Genomic DNA, 20,423 nt, shown 5'->3' on the forward strand with positions numbered 1-20,423 from the left:
TCCAGGGGTGCGAATGACTATCTGGTATCAAACTGCCTGACAATGGGCACGTTTACACATGCAATTAATTAGAAGCAATAAACTCCAGCGCATATTGTGCCCATTTTTTATTGCTCCCGGGCAACAGGTTTTCATGGAGCCTGGGAAGGTCAGCCTGCCAATCTGGGGCTGCTCCAACCCAGCTCGGGCATAAGGGTGCTCCAGGGTGGGGCTAGCCAGCAAGCAGCAGCTGCACTGAAGCACCCTGGTGCCCCAGCCAGCCCCATCAGCATCTACATGTGCGCTGCTGTGATGTAAAAAAAATTGCTGGTGAATCTAGATGATTCAATTGAAGAAGAAATGAATATGATCTTCCCAAAATGACACTTTTCAATGTTTTTATTAGATAGATGATGGCAGAATTATACATAATTCCATTTCTCCAAAACTAAAATGGCACTTACTTATACAGTATATTACCCCCAAAAAATATTCATTGTGAGGACTACAGGAAGTTGTGTGGTTAAGGAATATAATTGGGTATTAGGAAATCACTATTCTGTTCCTCTGGCTTTTCCAGATCTCCCAGACACCTTCTGAACTGAAGTCCTTCTCAATAGTTGCTAAGAAGCCTACCAATTTTTCTCTTCTCTTTACTCCATATGTCAATTAAATCTGAGCAATGAAAGATTAGGGACACAGAACTCACTGGAGAATTTCAGTTTCCATGACTGATTTGGGAACAAGTATATGTGTGTGACAGTTCATGATTTTTCTTTAAAGTGTTATCCTGTGAAGCACTATCCCATGTGACTTTTCTGATGGTATTTGTTTCCCTTAGGAGGAGATGTAGGGAATGAACCTCCTCTTCACTCCTGAAAATGGATTTTCTTCTGTATATTTCACTCACTGGGTCAATTTCCATTAGTCATTTCAGCAGAAATAAGAATGGTTTTTCCTTCAGTCTTCTGGTTAAATTCAGAATAGATTTCTTTTGTAAGGACATTAAGAACCCAAACAGACAAAAGACAAAGTAAAAAAATCTAGTGGAACGAAACTGTGAAAGCTTCCTACTAAGGATAAAAAGAAGAACAGTCTGTGAAAAGATTGTTGTGCTAGGACTAGAACCCACAGCAGGGGCAGGCAACTATTTGGGCCCACAGGCCATATAAGCAGTTTTGGGGAGCTGCTGCAGGCCAGTTCAGCACTCCCTCCCTCCCCACAGCAATAGCCCAGAGCCCGCATGCCCTGCAGCAGCTTTCTGCCACCACCACCCAACAGCAGCTGAGTGCATGGCCCTTGCCTCAGCCATGGCCACAGCCCACCCCACACCCACTCTGGACTTGCCCTGGCCACAGCAGACTATCTCTGGACCATCTGGGACCTATGCATACAGATCTGATTCTGAACTGCCCTGCACCTGCTCTGGACCTGACTACCCACGATGTGCAGCACCAGTCGCAGCAATGGCCAGGCAGAAGCTGCTCGTGGGCATGGGAGAAAAGCAGCATCCTCCCCCTCACCACTGCTGGGCCCTTCTTGCCATGGATGCATGGAGCCCATGCCCAGGCTGCCCTGCAGCTCCTCTCTGCTGTCACCACTGCCCCACTGGGTGGCATGGAGGCAGTGGTGGTGACAGCAGTGTTTGAGGAGCCACAGGGCAGCCCAGATGCAGGCTCCAGGCAGCCATAGCAAGAAGGGCCCAGAAGTGGCAAGGAGAAGGTAGCCACTTTTTCCAATGGCCAGCAGCAGCTTCTTCCCAGCTACCACTGTTGCTGTTGCTGCTTATCACTGGTGGGCATGTCCGGAGCAGGCACAGGGTGACCCAGGGTCAGAGCTGTATGCGTAGGTCCTGGCTGGTCTGCAGATTGTCTGGTCCAGCTGGGGAAAGTCCAGAGTAGATGCAAGGAGGGCCAGGGTTGGGGCTGTGCACATGGGTCCCCACAGGTCTCCATGGGCCTGGGGCCAGTGGCGGCGGCAGCCAGAAGAAGCCACTGCTGCCTGGGTTGCCTAGAAATGGCATGCAGCTTTGAAGTCACCCCAGCCACACTGCCTGGACCAGGTGGGGCAGAGAGACCTACCATGGCCTGAACAAAGTCCCTCTATGGGCTGAATCTGGCCTGCAGGCCAGATTTTGCTCCCCCCTGATCTACAGTCATCTATACACATGCTACTTAAACGATGATATCCCATAGCCAATGAGACATATGGTTAATGGTTCCTTGTTCATCATGTCATTATTCTAGAATCACTGCAGAAACAGATTTAAAAGGTTTAAACCTAGCCTGCAAAAATGCCAATGATCAAATTTACCATTTTAGGGCAACTTTTGGAATACCTTCTGTTAAAACTGGGATATGCCGGATATTAATGGTGTTTTACCACTGTGGTTAATAATATGGAGCTACAAAGCTGAGTTATTATTAACTACAAAGTTGAGTTATTATTAAAAATGCCATTGAATGAATGCATATGATGAAAGAATGGAAATAAAGCTTTAAATTTAATGGTACTGATAACAGGACCAATGAATATCAGTCAGATATGTCTCTGAGTTCTTTTTAAATGAAACTCTCTGAAAATACAGTAGATACTTTTGTTCATAGATTTAGTGCTTGGTGATTTTAGCATTTTTTATTTATTCATATTTATATCCTGTCCTTCACATAAGGTTCAGTGAGGTCAGTATTTCACTGTTGGTTCCTGATATTGGGTTGTATTATGTGCCTGCGAATGTTTACTTTTCAAGTAGGAAGATTAATTATTTTATGTTCTAGATAATTTGGTTGTTGAGTATTTTCTTGGTATACTAAAAAACACAGGAGATATTTTATTAGCTACTGCAGTTCCCATTATTTTTAAAAGTTAACTAAACATCCCTGGATACTATGACTAAGCACATTTAGGTTTATGTACACACAATGTTTTATGGTTTTAAGCCTATGTTTAAATATCTTGTTTAAAACAAGACCTAGTAAAAACATTAATAACATTAATATCTACCCTTCCCAGCAAATGCTCAGAGTGGCTTGCAACATTACGGTGGTGTTGCACATTCAACTTAACACTTACTAAATGTAGTTAAACTGCAAGCAGATGCATTTTCAAGCAATTTAGCATGAATTAAGTGCCCTTGTGATGTTACAAAGTTGTTCCCTTTCAGGCAAGGATTATCTCCTAATATGTAATGTGACACCCCCCCCATACATGCTAACTTCAATATATCACAACATTTCAATGATTTGCAACTATTGCAAATGAAGGTGTGAAAAGAACTTTACTTCATTCAGAGACAAATCACACAAGAAAGTTCTTGTTCTTTAATATAAAATCAGTATTCTTCAAGATGGCTGCTTGAAGGAGTTTATAACAAACGAACAAATCTTTGCACTTTTTTGAAAATAAGTATCCTATTTTGACTTACAATATCTATCAACATGGAACTGTTAGTATTTTCCATTTCTTGCCCAAATCAGTTACAGTATCAGTGCAATAACTCTTCAGTAGTAGCCTCTCTAAGCCTTTCTGTCCAATCTAGGCTCTTATACAGTACCTGTTGATCTAGCCTCTTACATGGCAGTTGTCACCAAGGTATCTAAGTATTTCCCGAAGTTGTGAAGTATACATATAAAGATATATGTTGCATTCCCTTTCTTTTCTATCCAGTCAGCTTGGACTGCACTATTAGCGTTTTGTTATCTTTGTCTTCCTGGTGTCAATCTGTCAAGTGATTATTTCTAAGTTATTTTGAAAGAGAGGAGTACACCCTGTGTAGCACACGTGGCCCTATATATGCAGGGAAATAATATACACTCACCTGACCTATGAAGCACAGTACCACAAACCTAGCTTCGGAAGTGAAAGGGTCAGACATGCACTTTATTTTATATTGGGGCCCACAGAATGTAGGTACATTCAGTTTTTCAACCATATCTTGAATTTTATAACAATTGTCTAATAGTACACCATAGTGCTACACTATGGCTGCTGACAAGCAAGAAGAAAAAAAAAGTTTTACCATAAGATGCAGCATGTTAGTTTGACCCTGAAAGCTCCGCAGTGTCTATATGGATTGTGTGCATTAAAACTCTGGTATACTCGCTTCTTGAGAATTAAAGTGTTCTTAATTCAGATTATCGTAATTCACAAGTAAATTTGGGTACAGTGCAATTCCCAAGTGAACCTAGCTATCCAAATGAATTCCAAATAAGCATTTCTACAAAAAAACTTTGGTGCAGTCCTCCTAATCCACTTCGAAAATTAATTTGAATTAACTTCCTAGAACATCCTAACATAGGCAAAACCTGACAGACATGTTATTGTTTGTTTAGTTTGTCTGATCAATTTCCTCTCCTCTTCTCTCCTCCCTAGGTGTGATAGCAGTTGTGATATTCATCCTGCTTTGTATTGCTGCCATAGCCACACGCATTTATAAAAAAAAAAGCATATATAAGAAAAATGAGGCAAAAGGATCAGAAAATGAGGACAGTGCCGAGTCTGCCCTGAAAAGTGAGCTCAGCATGCAAAATACAGTCAACGAAAATCAAAAGGAATACTTCTTCTGATTGGCACTTATGATTTAATTTAATATAATAATGTCACAGTCTGACTTTCTTGCTAAGCCAGGGGCTCTCAATGGACAAAAAAGCTCTTGCACTCAAAGTAAATGCAATGGATTTGAGACCTATTATACTGCATATGTTCAGTCTCAGTGATTGCTATAGGAGGCCTCTTTAAATTACATGCATTCCTTAGCTATTATACCGTAAATGCATTTTATGTAACAGTGAATTAGATATTGTAACCAATTTCATTGTTGATAGTTTCCGACTGTTCTGATGTGACCTTCTGCAATTGAAGTTTAACGTGCATACTGAATATGATTTTTTAATGGGAAAATTGTTATGAAGTGATTGGCCCCATCCTTCTCTCTAAAATCTATAATTCAGGACTTTTATTCAAGGTAAAAAGTTGGATTATAATGTTTTGCTTTACTCAAGAAAGTATTCTGTATTGCTCAATAGTGACGCCCACTGACTTTCTGATATCGAAAATACCCTTTCAACTAGTGTTGGCTAATGTCAACATCTACAGGTGCTCAAAACTGAACAAAACTGTTAGTTTTTTCCTATGAGGAGACCTCTGTAGTTATTATCTGATCAGTATTTAATCTGGATGTGGAGAGTGGGGTAATTTTATCAATTTTGCCCCCTTTATTCAATTTTGCCTGATATGGCTGAAGTCTTCAGCTACTGAACTGAGTTTTAAAGTTTGCAAGTCTATTGGGGCCTATGTGGAAGGGTGCACTGAGTGCACTGGTATGTTATACAATCCCTTTTTGTAATATATTTCCATGCATGGTTTAGTGGTGGCAGCAGGTTATAATCTAACATCTGTATGCATTGTTGCAGAATTATGCCTGCTCAAGTTCATGCCGTTCATTTAAAAATAAGAGTAAAATATTCATGTTTGGTTTATAATTAATAAGAGCAGCAAAAGTTGTGCAAGCAGATTTTGTGCATGACTTGGCAAATATTGGAAATAAGAAATGTAACAATGCTGCTTATGTGTAATTGTTTCCATTCACTACAAAGGGTATACTCTGAAAACATAACATGTGTGATCCTCCCCAAATCTCAAGCTTAATTTCCATACAGCAATGGAAAGACGTTTCTTTTTATGATACTGGCAAGATGAGATATTTGAAAACTAGTACACTTGCTGATAAGCTAACTGCTCCCATTAACAGCACCTATTTTACCATATTTACTCAAATCTAAGATGACCCTGACTTTCAGATGCCCCCTCCCCAATAATTAGATTCTATGTATGGAAAATGTATGTATTTTCTATAATTGTCTAGGTAATCTAATTATTGAAAGTTAGTCTTGAATTTGTACCATGCCCCACTCCCTGAGTAGGGAAAATAGTGGCTGGGAGGGGGGTGTCAGGCAGTCCCCTTGCCCTCTGTGCCCCTCCTCCCCAATTATTTATTCCTGTAGCTCCTTCACCCTCCTTCCTGTCAGACACTGCTTGGGCTCTGTTCCCTCCCTGACCACATGCCTGATGCACATGGGAGTAAGGGGAAGAAGGGGCAGAAACTGGTGAAAACAAGCAGAAAGTACCTTAAAATGCAAGGGACCAAAACATATTGACTTTAAAATAAGTATAGTTGTAGTGGTTTGCATTACTATGGGTCCGTAGTTCCTCAAAAATTGATGCATTTTATCTTTTTTTCAAACTGCTGCGTTTCAGCAAAGTTACTCCATAAACACACTTTTGAGCAGCACTTTTGTACCTACTTACACATAGTACAAACTATTCATGATATTAAACCAAAGCCAAAATGCTCATTATTTATTACTTAGTTCATTGGGTTGGGCCTCAGCAGAGTCAACAGTGTTTCAAACCATGGTGACTCCACATCCCAGCACTGCTCATTGTATGTACTCCAGATACTACCCCTCTTCCCGCAAAAGATAAATGTTCTAATTAGCCTCCCAGTTATCTCTGGAACCAGGTTTTCTTTTCCTGAGTCCCTCCAAAACGTATATGCAGATGAGGTGCAGGGCACCTGTCACATGTGACTGGCCAAGAGACAGGCAACATTGCTTCTCATCTACACAGATATTTGGTGATATTTACCAAACATTTAAGGCTGGTGAAGAAACAAAAATTATTGGGAATGAGAAAGAATGGCACTGGTTAGCTTTGGGAATGAAGAGGAAGTCTAAATATGATGTAGTAGTTCATCATGTGCTTAAAAAGTGTTGGTGCTGATAGGGATCAATCACAATGGACATTATATCTTATTCAGGTGGACTGCACTAATCTAGTCTTGTGGTAGGTTCTCATCTATATGTTTGCTCAATATGGGTCATATGTTTTACAGATATGCTCAGTTTCAGCTACGTTAAATCAACTTCATAGTTGGTTTCCATTACTGAGCACATTCTGCTTCTGGCATCAGTTTAGTGATAGATAATGTATTTAATGATATTTTTTGTATGCAAACGTAAGAAGGGAAGTTTTTTTCCTGTGCTGATTGGAGGGAAATCCTCATCTTACATTTGAGTAAATATGGTATTTCTTATTGGGTAAATACTGCCTAACTGTAAATTACTGTTTAAGCCAAATGTAGAATCACTAGTGTAGAAGTTTCAAAGTGTGGCCTCCAAGATTGAGCCATAATTTTACACACACAAATTATTAGACATTGTTTTTAGAGAATAAAACTTTATGCCCCTCAAGTTTGATTTTAAGCAAGCAAATAGCATTTCTGTTTGTTGTCTTGAAACTCAGAAAGCAGAGTTCCAAAAGCAGTCAGAGCTGCCCTAACTTTTCTCCTGTTAAATCCAATGCTAATTGATTTAGTGGGCTTAGAGTTAGAGCAGCACTGAACACTTTTTCAAATCTCTCCGCAGTTGTCCACATACAAAAATCTTGGGCAATATGGCCAAGGTTTTGCATATCCACAGTTGCCTCAAAAAAACTGTGGGTAGCAATGTAGAGATCAAATTAAAGCCTTTTTGAAAATGTGGCCTTTTAAAAGTTGGTTTTCCTTCTTAAATTATTGCCTTTTATTTTTAGAATTTAATAGTCCCTTTTCTACTTCTTCTTGTAAAATGCTTGTTCATTTCTAAGGGCAAATTCCTTCCTTTTTGGTAACACTGGGTCCTCTCCGGTCATGCAGCCTTCAAGCTGAGGCATACAGTCCCACACTGTTCCTGTCCTTTTGCAGGGCTGAGTTTCTCCTATATTTCTCAGTTCATAATTATTAAGCATAATTTAATGGCAGTGATAACTAGTCTAGTTTTAATGCTTCCCCTTTGCTAGCCCCACCTCTTCTGGCTACTCTTAAATCCCTTTTAAAACAGATTCCCTCTACCTCTTTCCCACTTTTACAGACCTACTCCAAAATGTATGGAATGGTGATCCTTCCATCTGGAGTTCAGATGAGGCCCTTTCTCATTCATGAACCTGCCCTTCCTTATTGCTTTAGTGTGCTCTTATGGTTTGCTTCTGTCCATCTATATGCATTTTCTGTATCAAGGAGACAGTTGGTGTAGGAGCCACATTAGTCTATATAAATATTTATCAATCAGAGGTGCATTAGTAATCCTATGGAGCAGGACTAGACTGGGATGCATAATGCTTAGCATGCTGCCACCACAATGGCTTATTAAATTCAATTATAAAAGAGACAGTATGCCATATGGGCACTTCCCTGATACTAATCAAGTTGGAACTGGGAATCCAAAGTGTAACCACACCAGGACAAGTTGGAAATATGCAAATTTAACTTTCCAGTTTCATGTTGTTTCTTCTTTCATTTATTTGTGTTAATTCTGGTTTTGTGTGTCTAAATGGAGAGAAAAGTTTCTTTCACTTTATTCTAACAAAAGAATGATTTCCTTTCACTATTCTTTGAAGTCTATTTTTTTTTTTAGTATTAGGTAGGCAATAGCTCAGTAAAGGACCCAATTTCTCTTTATAATTAAAAAAGGAAAGAATAAATGTCTGTATGAATGATACACTATTTCTCTCAAAGAAACATGTTATGGCATTTTATTGTGTGAAGAATTCTAGAGAAAAAGAGAGATGAGTTTTGTTGAATGCACATTTGGCATGTGACAAACAACAATGGCATCTCTTAGAGGGAACAAATGCCCATTTTCATCCATTGAAAATGTAATCATAAATTCAGCATATTGAGTCCACAATATGCAGGTTCAAAATCAGTGAAGCAGCATTATCCACTATTTCCTGCATTCTTATAGGTACAACAAAAGGGTGGCACCAAAGTGCACTGATACATCATACACCATTATACTGTCCCTTCTTATTATAGTATGTGACTTTTCACCTCTCTGTTAATAAACAAACAATTTTTAAACTAAAGTGAGGAAAATATTTTTAAAAAATTTGTATAAAAGTTTAAAAATGAGGACAATATACTGATTCATTTTTTTTAAACAGTAAAAATGTAGAAGTGCACATAATATACTGGTGAGTGTGTTTATTTATAAAATTGTTGTGAATCTGAGAGCTAGTATGGTCTATCTCCTGTACACTGACAGAATTTTCATGGTAAATATATTCTTCTTCAGGCTGATTAGAAAATCAATAGTAGCCTGAAACATGGGTAAATTCTTAGCACACTGTGTGACTTAAGGTGGCATAGGGGGTGCCATTATTTAAACATCTTCTATTTAATCAACTTTTGTACAGTGGTGATTATGTTCCTTTTGTCTTTAAACACTTGTGTTGGTGCATTGTCCAAGAAAATGTGTAACACACTAAACATGGTGGAAAGCAACATACAAGTAATTAACATAAAATGTCCCCATATTGTCAGAGCTAGCATTTGATAATTAACACTGATACAAATATTTATGGGATGTGGCATACAGGAAAAGATCAACGAGTGACTTTTATAAAATGCCCTTTTGAAAGAAAATGCATTAATTTGCAAAATCATCTTTAAAGTTCACATTCGTATTGTCAGTTCAACATTGCAGAGCCATGCAGTGCCACCTAGAAAAGGTAAACTTTTGTCTGTAACAGAAAAAAATATATTTGTGAAGCCAGAAAGCACATCATGCTGAAAAAATGATGTGCCCTCCTCTCTAGGGTGCAGTAGCAAAGCATGCCAAAACGCCATGTAATTGAAGTGTTCAGGATTTTATTAATCGGGCTCTAATTCTGCAGTCCAAAAGCACAAATGGATCCCTGGTGCTTCTGATCTATTAATGAAATTGAGCATTATTAAGCAAAACAAAGCAAAAAGCTTAGTGCAGACATTAGTATTAAATAAAAGGATAAAATGGTATGAAAGCACTTCAGTCCTTTCAGTGTTTTTATTAAACACATTGAAAACACCTGGCTCAAGATAAAGAAAAAAAACTTCATTAAGTCCTTCATTTGCCCATGGAAAGTTTCCTCTTTTTCTTTCTTATTATTTTTATGTTGTTACTGGGCAGGTACTAAATGCACCATAATCAGCACTAGTGCAAAGTAGCACTGGTGCATGTCTTTTATGCGATGCTAATGTGCAGTTAACTAATTCTACTCTGCATTAGTGCATAGCATAGTTGTTGCCATGACATGCTAATGAGCAGTAGAATTAGTCTATTTTGCTTCTAGCATCTTGTGTAGATGCGCCCACTAACCTGAATTGTAGTGCTCAAGGTGTACTAGGCTGAGAGCACAAGTGACCAGAACAACCACTGCATGAATATATATTATGCAAGCTTTTCTCTATCTGCCTCAGTCCTGCTTCTGAGGGACTGCTGGGATTCCCAAGAATGGAGCTAAGTGGTGCCATATATGATAATATTTGGATGGATATGGATATCCTTCCATGGGACACTTAAGTGAAAACATAATCTCATTTCATGTCTTCAACCTTTGGTCACATTCTACCCCAAGTTACTCTTTTCAAACACATCAGGTTAAAATGGCCTTGAACTGGGGATAACCAATTAAAGAATTTGACTTATTGTCCCTACTCATCTGAGCAGCATTAAACCTATAGCTTAGATGTGAACAACACCATACATGTATGGTCTTTGGGTAGATGTGATATCTTTTATTAGACCAACTAAAATAGTTGGGGAAAAGTTTTTTGCAAGCTTTCAGGCACAAACACCCTTCTTCTGGCACTGGGAGACTCTGCTGTTGTTATGAGTTCTCCAGGGTAGACTTCATAACAGCAGCAGTCTCCCAATGCTTGATGAAGGGTGTTTGTGCTCAAAAGCTTGCAAAGTCAATAGGTTGGATTTTGTGAGAGTTGGATTAGACAGCAAGTTTTTACATCAACAGTGAGAGATAAGGCCATTGATATACTAGTGCTTAGTGCTGGCTGTAATTTTACCATCAGATACAACATCTGCTTGGAGTCCTCTAACAATTTTGGTATGATACTTGCCGAGGAAAACAAACGTTTATTGTTTGAGGTTTATATATATATAAATAATCTGAGATTTCCATCACAACACGTCCCTGGGCAGGGGTGGAGCGGAGTGGGATTTTCTTTGTTTTAAAACACAAGAGTGTCCTTCAAAATCTTTCTTTGGCCAGTAGTAATTTAGCTACAAAGAATCTAACACAAAATATACTTGATCAAGAAAAACGTGAACATGAACCCTTTCACCATAGTTCATGAATTGGCAGGTACCTGTTTACAAGTGCCATAAGCAGTTAACAGGATTTCAGCATATATGAAAGAAGAAATGTGTTTGATTTGATCCCTCAATCAAGAACCCAGGATTTCTAATCTCACCTTCTACATCATATCTCTCTGTGGCCTTGAGAAAACTATTAACCTTTCTGCTCCATCTGTATAACAGAAAAACATTGGTTTTGTGTGGTTTGATTAGTGTTTTTCAAGTATTTTGAAGCTATTATTAAATATTATAATGAAGCACAGCAGCCTTTTTATTATGGCACAATATTATTATGAATAAATACATTAATAACCATATCTATTTTAGCTCATCTGCTTCAGGAACTTGTTCCCTTCCTTTTAAATGAAAGAATTAGCATATTTCTCTCCTATTGTGTGTAAAGGCAGCTTGACATACAAAAAAAAAAAAAGAAAAATAGACTTTACCCCATTGTTTATGGTGCAGTTTTGCTCACATAAAAAGTTTTAGCAGGACTTAGTGCCCAGCACATTCATATAATACATGAGCTGTAGCTGAAGCAAATAGGATAAATGTTAGATAGATATTTGCAAAATGGAGCACAAATTGCTTTACAATAAAATATCTACCAGCAGCTGAAATATAAAATTTCAGTTAGCCAAGGATGAGCATAAATAAATAAAACAATAATTGTTTCACTAAGCCTCTGGGCCATATAATCTGTCCATGGCATTCCCAGGTTCTCGTAGATTGTCAGTCCCCTCAGCTGTTAACCCAATTTCCCTGTCATACTTTTAGCTGCTTTCTGCTTTTCTCCTACCACAAGGGCTGTTAATACTACCCCAATACATTCACAACTAGGTGCTGAAAATAAATAAGCATTACTATAAAATAAGCCCTTTACATCTATTCTACACAGAAATATTCTATACCTCTATGAACTATATACCTTACACACATCCTGCATTAAGTGGTAGCAATGAACTCTTTGTTAACTAAATAGAAATGTATTAGGATATTTTTTGCAGCAAAATTAATATAATTTGTTACCTTTTGCATGGTAAGTTGATCATGACTGTATGTTAAAACTATGCTCTGAAATGTTGATACTTTGCAGTAACAAATGAACAAGTATAAAGTGACTGATAAAAACAAGCCCTATTTGTCAATAGCAAACACTCAGGCATGTTTGATATCTCACTTATTTCTAAGTGTACATGTTAGGAGCAGTTCCTCAGTTGATGTAACTTTACCTTCTTTCAAGACAATGGAGATACACAGGTTTTCATCAATTCAGATTTATATCACTTCACCCCAGTATAATATTCTGAGTGCTGGTGAAGTTAACACTTTATAGAGCCCTACATAATAATATAGATACATCATAGAGAGGAAGTAGTTAATTCCTGTGCTCTTACTGCATATCATGTAAAGCCTATTTATTGCACAACTAAGGCATACTATGAAAGTGATATGAGCTTAGGGTGCAGAAAGAATGTTGTTCCAGTGGTAAACGTGTTGAGCTGAAAATCAGCTACATAAATTACAAAGCAAAATGATAGCAGATTACATAATCAGCATACAAATATAAGTAGTATCTTCACATTTGAATTATGAACATAAGTGCCATACTGGATCAGAGCAACGGTCCATCTAGCCCAGTATTATGTCTCCGACAGAGGCAGAAAAAGATTCTACAAAGGGAGAGCATTGAAATAACTTTTGAACCATAAAAATGGCTGGTTAATAACAGTTACAGTTTAGTTGCAGATTCAGTTTAAAATATGTGTAAAAATCAAAGAATTACACCAAGCATTGCCCTACATTAGTTCACAGTGTAGCTTTCTATTTTAATTATCAAATGTTATGCAAGTTGCTGATTTTTTTGTTGTAGGAACTAGATTTCCAACAAGCATACAAACACAGAAGGAATAAAAGTGCAAAGCTATACTTTTTTCTGTCATGACAAAATTGTTTTAGAAATAGCCCCAGAAATGTTTCCTTTTATAAAGTTCTGTACAGTTATTTGTCATGTCATGTAACAATGTTTATTTTAGATCATGTTGTCAGGGATACCTCTTGTTAATTTTTCCACAGAATGCTAAGAGTAATTTTACTTTCAGGCTAATACCCAACTATCTATTTGCTACAATAAAGAATTTTAAATTGTAAATTAAACAAAACATAGAACATCTAGTACACATTTTCCTCTCTAGAAATCAACAGAGATAGGTACCAATTTCCTTTATATTCTGAACTCTAAGGTTAGGGGCAGACATTCAAAAAAGCCTGAACCTGAATTGATTCAATCTTTGCAGGTTAGTCTAACCCACAAAGTTTGAACCAATTTGGAGGTGAATAGACATTCCTTTTCATTCCAGAAATGCAGGCATATGTCTGCAGTTGCTAAAGCTAGAAGCCAGGGGGCACTACAGCAGCCCTCCCTTCCTTTCCATAATGCTGAACTGAAGGAGGGTGCATGGCCAGGCCCTTACAGGATGCTCTGATTTGGGACGGGTTTAAACTCTCACCCTGGCCTGCACTGTCTCAGGCTTTTCCCTCCACTCACTGTTCACACACACAGATACATCTCTCAGCGTTAGCTAGCATACCACATGCCTAGGGTCTATGGGGCTAGAGCCTGTGCTATAGGAGATGTGAGGCATGGAGGGAGGAATCCCTGCTCGAGCAACAAGTAGTGAGGGAAGCCAAGCAAACTCTGCCATACCTGTCATCTCCCCCATACCTCTGGCTAGGATGGAGAGGGGTGGGGCCAGCTCATTCTCTGGAGTAGAGAGCCCAGCTCAGCCCAGCCAAGCCCAGCCCAGCCTAGGGCCACAAAGCATCTGGCATGATGGGGGACTCTGGTTTAACTTAAACCAGGAAGGGGTTTGGGACAGACATTGCATAAACTGGTTTGACCCAAATCAATTAAATCTGATACTACATTCAACCAGGTTTAGCTTAAACCAGTTTCAGCCATTTTGAAACTGGTTTATGTGCACTGAACTTATGTTCTGTTACAGGTTTAAACCAGTTTCTAATCACTTAAACCAATTTATGTGTAATGTCCGTCCATAGCCTAAATGTTTAAAAGTTGCTTTGATAGTCTTATTTATGATTACTAATAAACCTATTTAGTTAGAATCTAATTAAGAAAGTTTTAGTGACTTGCCTATTATTCAGTACCCACAAATGGCTCAATGTTACATTTGTGACATGAAGTGTGTTTTAAATAAGCCACGACACATACAGTGCTTAGAAATGTTGCACTTGTGTAATACCTGTTTACCCAATATGGCACTTTGTAGTGATTAATAGTCTTTTTTCCATTTCTGTATTCATCTTCAGTTTTCCATAATGCATTATACTGCCCTTAACTACTAAATACATTTACAGTAAAAATGTTTTATTGGTGGTCAATCAGCTGGCTTTTTTACATGTGCGCACCAAGAGGCCTCTGTGTCTTCTGCGCTGCTGGATGCATTAGCAATTTCTACTTGATATCATACTAGAAGAACTCCAAGTTTAATTGCTTGTTTAAAGTGTTTACTGATTACAATATTTAATACATTAAATTTAGATTTGCCCTATAAGATATAGCCTATACTGAAGTAATGCCAAATTGTACTCTCCTGGGGGCCACAAGGAAGCAATGAGTACATTTGTTACTACAAAACTCTGAGATTATGATTTACTCTGTTTGAATGACTGGAATAGTCTGCTGGCTGGTGCACTTGGAAGGGAGAACCATGGTTTGGCCTCCTCCCAAGTAATGCCATGTACCTCCAGTATGATACAGACAAAGTAGTGTCTTAAGATATCCTGCTGCTCTCCTCCTGAATCTCAAACTTGCATAAGGATTTTTTTTTAAATATGACTTTTGAGTAAATAAAGTCAATTCAAGTGAACTTAACTGGAGTTGGCTAGGGCCATAGATCTACAGTATCTAACAGACATTCTATGTACACATTAAATAATATGTTCTGGTCAAAAATAAATTTCTATATGAACTATGGCCACATACAAATATTCAGTTTTAGTGATGGAAAAGTTCTAGCACCAGAAATGATTCCCGGAGAGGGAGTAGAACAAGCACTCAAACCTATAACTTTCCCTTCTCCCCTGTTCCTTGCACCTTCCTGAGACTGGGGCGGTTCCAGTTCTGGGAAAATCTTGGGTTGCTCTGGTCTTCCCATTCCCATTCTTCTCTGTTCTCTCATACTGGAATCACACAATTTGCCTTCAGTGCTGCTCCCTCTGCTCAGCTCCTGAGGCCCACGCACTGAGCAGTGGGGCAAAGCTTCTTGCCTGCTTTGCACACCAGAAACTCCAGGGCATCTTTATATCTCCTCTTGGGTAGTGTTTTAATTAAAATGGCTCATGGGAGATGCTCTAATTTAAACACCCACAGAACCTCATGTATTCAGCATCCTGTGTGTCAAAATGCGGGGACACTGCATACACAAGATGCTGTAGCATGCTGGAGTGTTCTGATTAAAACACTCCAGCAGACCCAGTTAATCAATTGCCTCTGATGCGTTCTAATCAGAATGTATCAGAACGTGTAAAAGTGCCCCCATTGTGTGAGGAGCCAGCAGGAAGCATCTGGTGGCACTTCTTCCCAGTGTCTGGGAGAAGCAGGAGCAGCTGTTCCCTAGGCCTTCTTCAGACCAAGGTAGTCCTAATCTTCAGAAGACACAGGGGCCTTTTCCACACTTCTCCAATCCTCCTATTTATTCTCCAAGGATAAATTCTCCCCAGAGGGCCTTGTAATTAGTTGGAATAGGGTTATTTTCCCTCCAGAGCCACCTTTTTTTTTTTTGGTCTGAGAGAAAAATTTGGAATGTCTGTACAGCTGTGGTTCCTAACAGGAGTATGGAGATTCTCTCAGAAATGGAAAGTCTGTAAATGGCCTAGGAATGAACTTAAAAAAACCCAAAAAACAACTGATGGTTTTGAGGCAAATTATAGACACTTTACTTAAGTTGCATGTGATAAGTTGTGTTTGAAGTGAAAGGTATGTTAGAGAAAAGACCATGTAGCTAGAAGTCTTACATACTCATTTCATTGCTCAAGTTGCTATAGTTATGGAGTAGGGCTGTAAAAAGCTTTGAATCACAATTCAGATTCAGAGATTATTTGGATGATTTGGAGACTGAATCTACAAATCTGAATCAAGTCACTGGAAGCTTTAGGCTTTCCAAATAGTTTTGGAAAAGATTCGGTGATACGGTGATTTGACCATAGGGTATAATAGGGAATCAATTAAATAGGTATAACTTTTTTATCTGTTGGCTGATTCAGATTAAACTTACAGGGATGATAATCTCTGTTGAGATCATGATGCGTGCCAAAGTTCAAGATGATAGGTGCTGAGGTTTCTGGGAAACTGTACCTCAAATTCCTGCAAGCAAAACTCATGTCACGTGTATGTGTTAAGCCACAGCAGGGTGAAAACTTTCAGGATGGCAGCTCCTACTGAGGCCACAAAGTCTGCCAAGTTTCAAGGATATAGGTACAGGGGATTCTGGGAAACTGCACCTCAAGCTGCTGACAAGCAAATCCTTGCTCATTAACTTATTATCCTTGCTAGCTACTGTGTTACCAGTCAATCATAATTCACTCAGGGACCAGCTCAATACACAGTAGCTAGTGAGGATAAAGAGTTAATGAGCAAGGCTTAACACTTACAAACCACAGACTAAGAAGAGGAAAGAATCAATACAGAGCCAGGAACTCCGTCTGCCCCAAGACAGAGACAGTCAGTTGCACAAGCACCCATGTCATGAGTTTTACTTGTCAGCAGCTAAGGATGCTGGGCCCCAGAACCCCCGTGCACCTAGCTCCTTAACAGCTGGCAGGCTTCATGGCCGCAGCAGGGCCTAGCAGCCAGGCCTGCAGTGGTCCCCCCCGCCGCCATACCCCAAGATAGGCACAGTTGCACAAGCACCCATGACAAAAGTTTTGCCTGTCAGCAGCTGGAGGTGCAGGGCACCAGAACCCAGAATCCCTGTCACCTATCTCCTTGAAAGCAAGTAGAATTTGTGGCTTCAACAGGGGCTATCAGGCCTGCATTTTTCATCCTGCTGTGCCTTAATACACACTGTGTCACCCATGTCATAAATTTAGCTTGTTTGCAGCTTGAGGTACAGTTTCCCCCAAACCCTTGCACCTATCTCCTTGAAATTTGGTAGGCTTTGTGGCCTCTACAAGGGCTACCATCCCTGCAGTTTTTACCTCCCTGTGCCTTAATACACACACAGTGTCACCTATGTCATGAATTTTACTTGTCAGCAGTTTGATGTGTAGTTTCCCAGAAACCCCTACCCTTATATCTTTGAAACTTGGCAGACTTTGTGGCCTCAGCAAGAGCTACCAACCCTGAAGTGTTCTCCATAGTGTGGCTTAACACAAACACGTGATGTGAGTTTTGCTTTCAGGACTTTGAGGTGCAGTTTTCCAGAAACGCCTGCAAGTTTCATTCGAATCAGGCAAAAGACAACAAAGTTACAGATATTTAATTGATTCCCCATTACACTATATGGCCAAATCTCCAAATTGGCTCTGAATTTTTTGAAGTGATTTGGCTGAATTGAATTGGAAAAGCGATTTGGATCTCTGAATCGAATCGCTGGCATTCAAATCAGCCGAATCCAAATCGAATTTTTTCCTATTCGCATAGGCCTGTTATGGAGATGTTGCTTCTCTTTCAGTTTCCTAGTCAATGATAATGGAATGAATAAAAATATTTATCTTCTGTTCTTGGCAGTGCAGTTGTGAAGATTAATGAGATAATACATATTTTGTTTTCTATTCATTTCAAAATCAATTTAGATTTTTTTAAATTACAAAGTAGAAGCAATTAGATCCATTGGCTATTGGGAAGACAGAATAGTTTAATATGGCATTTGGCTTAAGGCCACTGTACTGAATTCCATATTTTTTCATGTTGCTATTGAAAGTGTTCTTCAAAGGGTGGAGAAGATAGGGGGAAAATTAAAGGCCATCTCTTTTGCTTATGTTTTGGGGTGGAGTTACAGAAAAAATGCAATAGCAGTTTGACATGTGGAGCTTGAGTAGGAAGGAATTTGGTTGAGGATCAGTCAAGCTAAGTCTGAAACAATGGTTGTAGATAGATTGTAACAATGGCTATAGTACCTCTTGGATGAATTACATTAAGGGGGGAGTTAAATGTCAATAGATTTAAGTATCTTGGCTCAGTAATCATGAGTGATAGAAAGATGGGAGAGAGCTGACAAGAAGATTGCACCTTGTAGGAACTTTTATAGAAGTGTTAAAAGGTTGATGTGGGAGAGAAATGTCAGTGGAATGCTAATGGAAATGAAAAGGAAAATTAGCAATTTACAGTATTTATTACCTTCTGATTGCAATGTATGGGCTAGATATTTGGGTTTTAACTGACAAGGATTTCTGCCAGTTACAAGCTGCAAAAAATGAGTATTCTAAGAGCACTTGTGGAGAAGCTGAAAAAAGAGAATAAAGACAGACTCCGTGGCTATGTCAAGATGAGCACAGACATTTGATTCCTCAGGGACAAGTAGCAGTGGTGAACCTTGCGCTGCAACTACTAGTCCCTGGGGAATGACCATGCCATTCATACTTTGGTATGCAGCAAGTTACCCCACAGATGGTAGGGGAGGCTGGGGCCAGAACTCTGATGGCCCCAGCAGCCTTATTTGGGTTTCTGGTGGCCTCCCAGGAGTGTAGTAGCAGCAATCCTGTTGGGCAAAACTTGGTTGGCAGCCACAGAGCAGCTCCAGGTGACCTGGCTCCACTTTTCAGTGGCGTGTGCTGCCCATGCATGCGCTACTCTGTTTTTTTTCTCACAGGTTTTTTTGACCCCTGGATAAGGGTAAAAATAACCTGAGAAAAAAAAACCAAAGCACATGCATGGGAAGCATGTCCTGGCAGCATGGAGAACACCTGACTGTGTGGTATGTGGTGCTGCAAACTTGTTTGCCGTGCCACATACCACACGGCTGTGCTTGCTTGGACATGCCCTATGAGTGTGTCTACACATGCATTTGACTCAAGTTCAGTTTACTTGCGAGTGAGCTACTCGCAAGTAAATGCTTCCAGGCAGGCCTCTACACATGCAGGAAAGTGGGAACAGATTTGCTGCTAAAAGTAGTAAACTGCTCCCACTTTTTGGGGCCCTATAATGGGCTTCTGCCACTACCACAGGGAGCTCTAGGCTACTCTGGGGGCAAGCCCAGGGGCTGGCAAGGAGCTCTTGGCTAGGAAACTGCTGTCTTTTGGCTGGGGCTGGGACATTGTGCCCTGCTCCCAGGGACTGCCTGCTGCCAGTGGCAGGGGAGGTGGTGGGCAATGTCTGCCTTCCCCAGAAGCAGGGAGCTCCTGGCCATAGCTTCCTGACTCGGGGAAGGAGACTTGGAAAGAGCTCCAGGGGAGAGGCAGGCAGACAGAGCTAGCAGCTATCTTACTGGTAGCTGTCCCACCAGCAGATCAGGGCACAGGGCTGGGACCTACTCCATTCCTGAAGTTCTTTCCAAGCCTTGTGTCTCAATCACCCAGTAGGGACAGGGGGCTGGAACCTGCCCCTAACAAGGACAGTTCCCAGCCCCTGCCTCACACACGGGGCAGAGCCTGGGGACCTTGTTCCCCACTCAGCTCCACCAATGTGGAGCTAAGTGAGGAACAGACTGGGGAGATTGTTCCTTGCTTAGCTCTGCCAGCATGGAGTTTGGCAGGGAACAAGCTGGGGAGCACTGGCAGAGCTGGTTGAGGAACAAGCTCCCCAGCCACTGCCAGCTGTTAGCTTCCAGAACCAGCTCCACACCATGGTGCCAGTGATTGGAGACCCTTATCTCCCAGTATCAGGTCCACGACTGTGGGGCCAGCACTGGGAGACCCTTATCTCCCACGACCAGGTCCATGGTCACAGGACCAGCACTAGGAGACCCTTGTCACTCCAGAGTTGTGGAGCTGGTGCTGGGAGATAAGGATCTCCTGGCCCCCTGCTGTCAGAGCAGGGGGACCTAATCCCTGCCTGGGCTTCAGTGGTGGGGCTTGCCATAGCGGCAGGCATGTCCTGGGGGCAGGGAACAATCTTCTGGCCCCTGGTGCACAGCTGACCAAAAGCAGATTTGCTCCTGGTCAGGCATCTATATGAGCACTACTACACCATTACTAATTGAAAGTAAATTTGCTACTTGCATTTTCAGGCAAAACATTTAATCATGATTGGCGACGTTTATTGCATAAAAAGCATGTGCACGTGTAGACACATATGCTTACTGCACAGTAAACTAT

The 20,423-nt window shown here is 40.2% G+C and overlaps 1 protein-coding gene across 1 annotated transcript in view; it reads left to right on the top strand.

Moving 5' to 3' along the window:
• Positions 1 to 8,880, top strand: part of LOC109297528 (contactin-associated protein-like 4) — a 582,246-nt gene extending 573,366 nt beyond the window's left edge. Inside the window, exon 24 of the mRNA XM_019517318.1 lies at positions 4,351 to 8,880. Within this exon, the coding sequence (XP_019372863.1) occupies positions 4,351 to 4,544 (194 nt within the window). The 3' untranslated portion in view covers positions 4,545 to 8,880. The remainder of the gene's footprint in view (positions 1 to 4,350) is intronic.
• Positions 8,881 to 20,423: the final 11,543 nt, after the last annotated feature.

Source organism: Gavialis gangeticus, unplaced genomic scaffold, assembly GCF_001723915.1.
Source record: "Gavialis gangeticus isolate Ggan-Ray unplaced genomic scaffold, GavGan_comp1, whole genome shotgun sequence".
NCBI lineage: Eukaryota > Metazoa > Chordata > Crocodylia > Gavialidae > Gavialis > Gavialis gangeticus.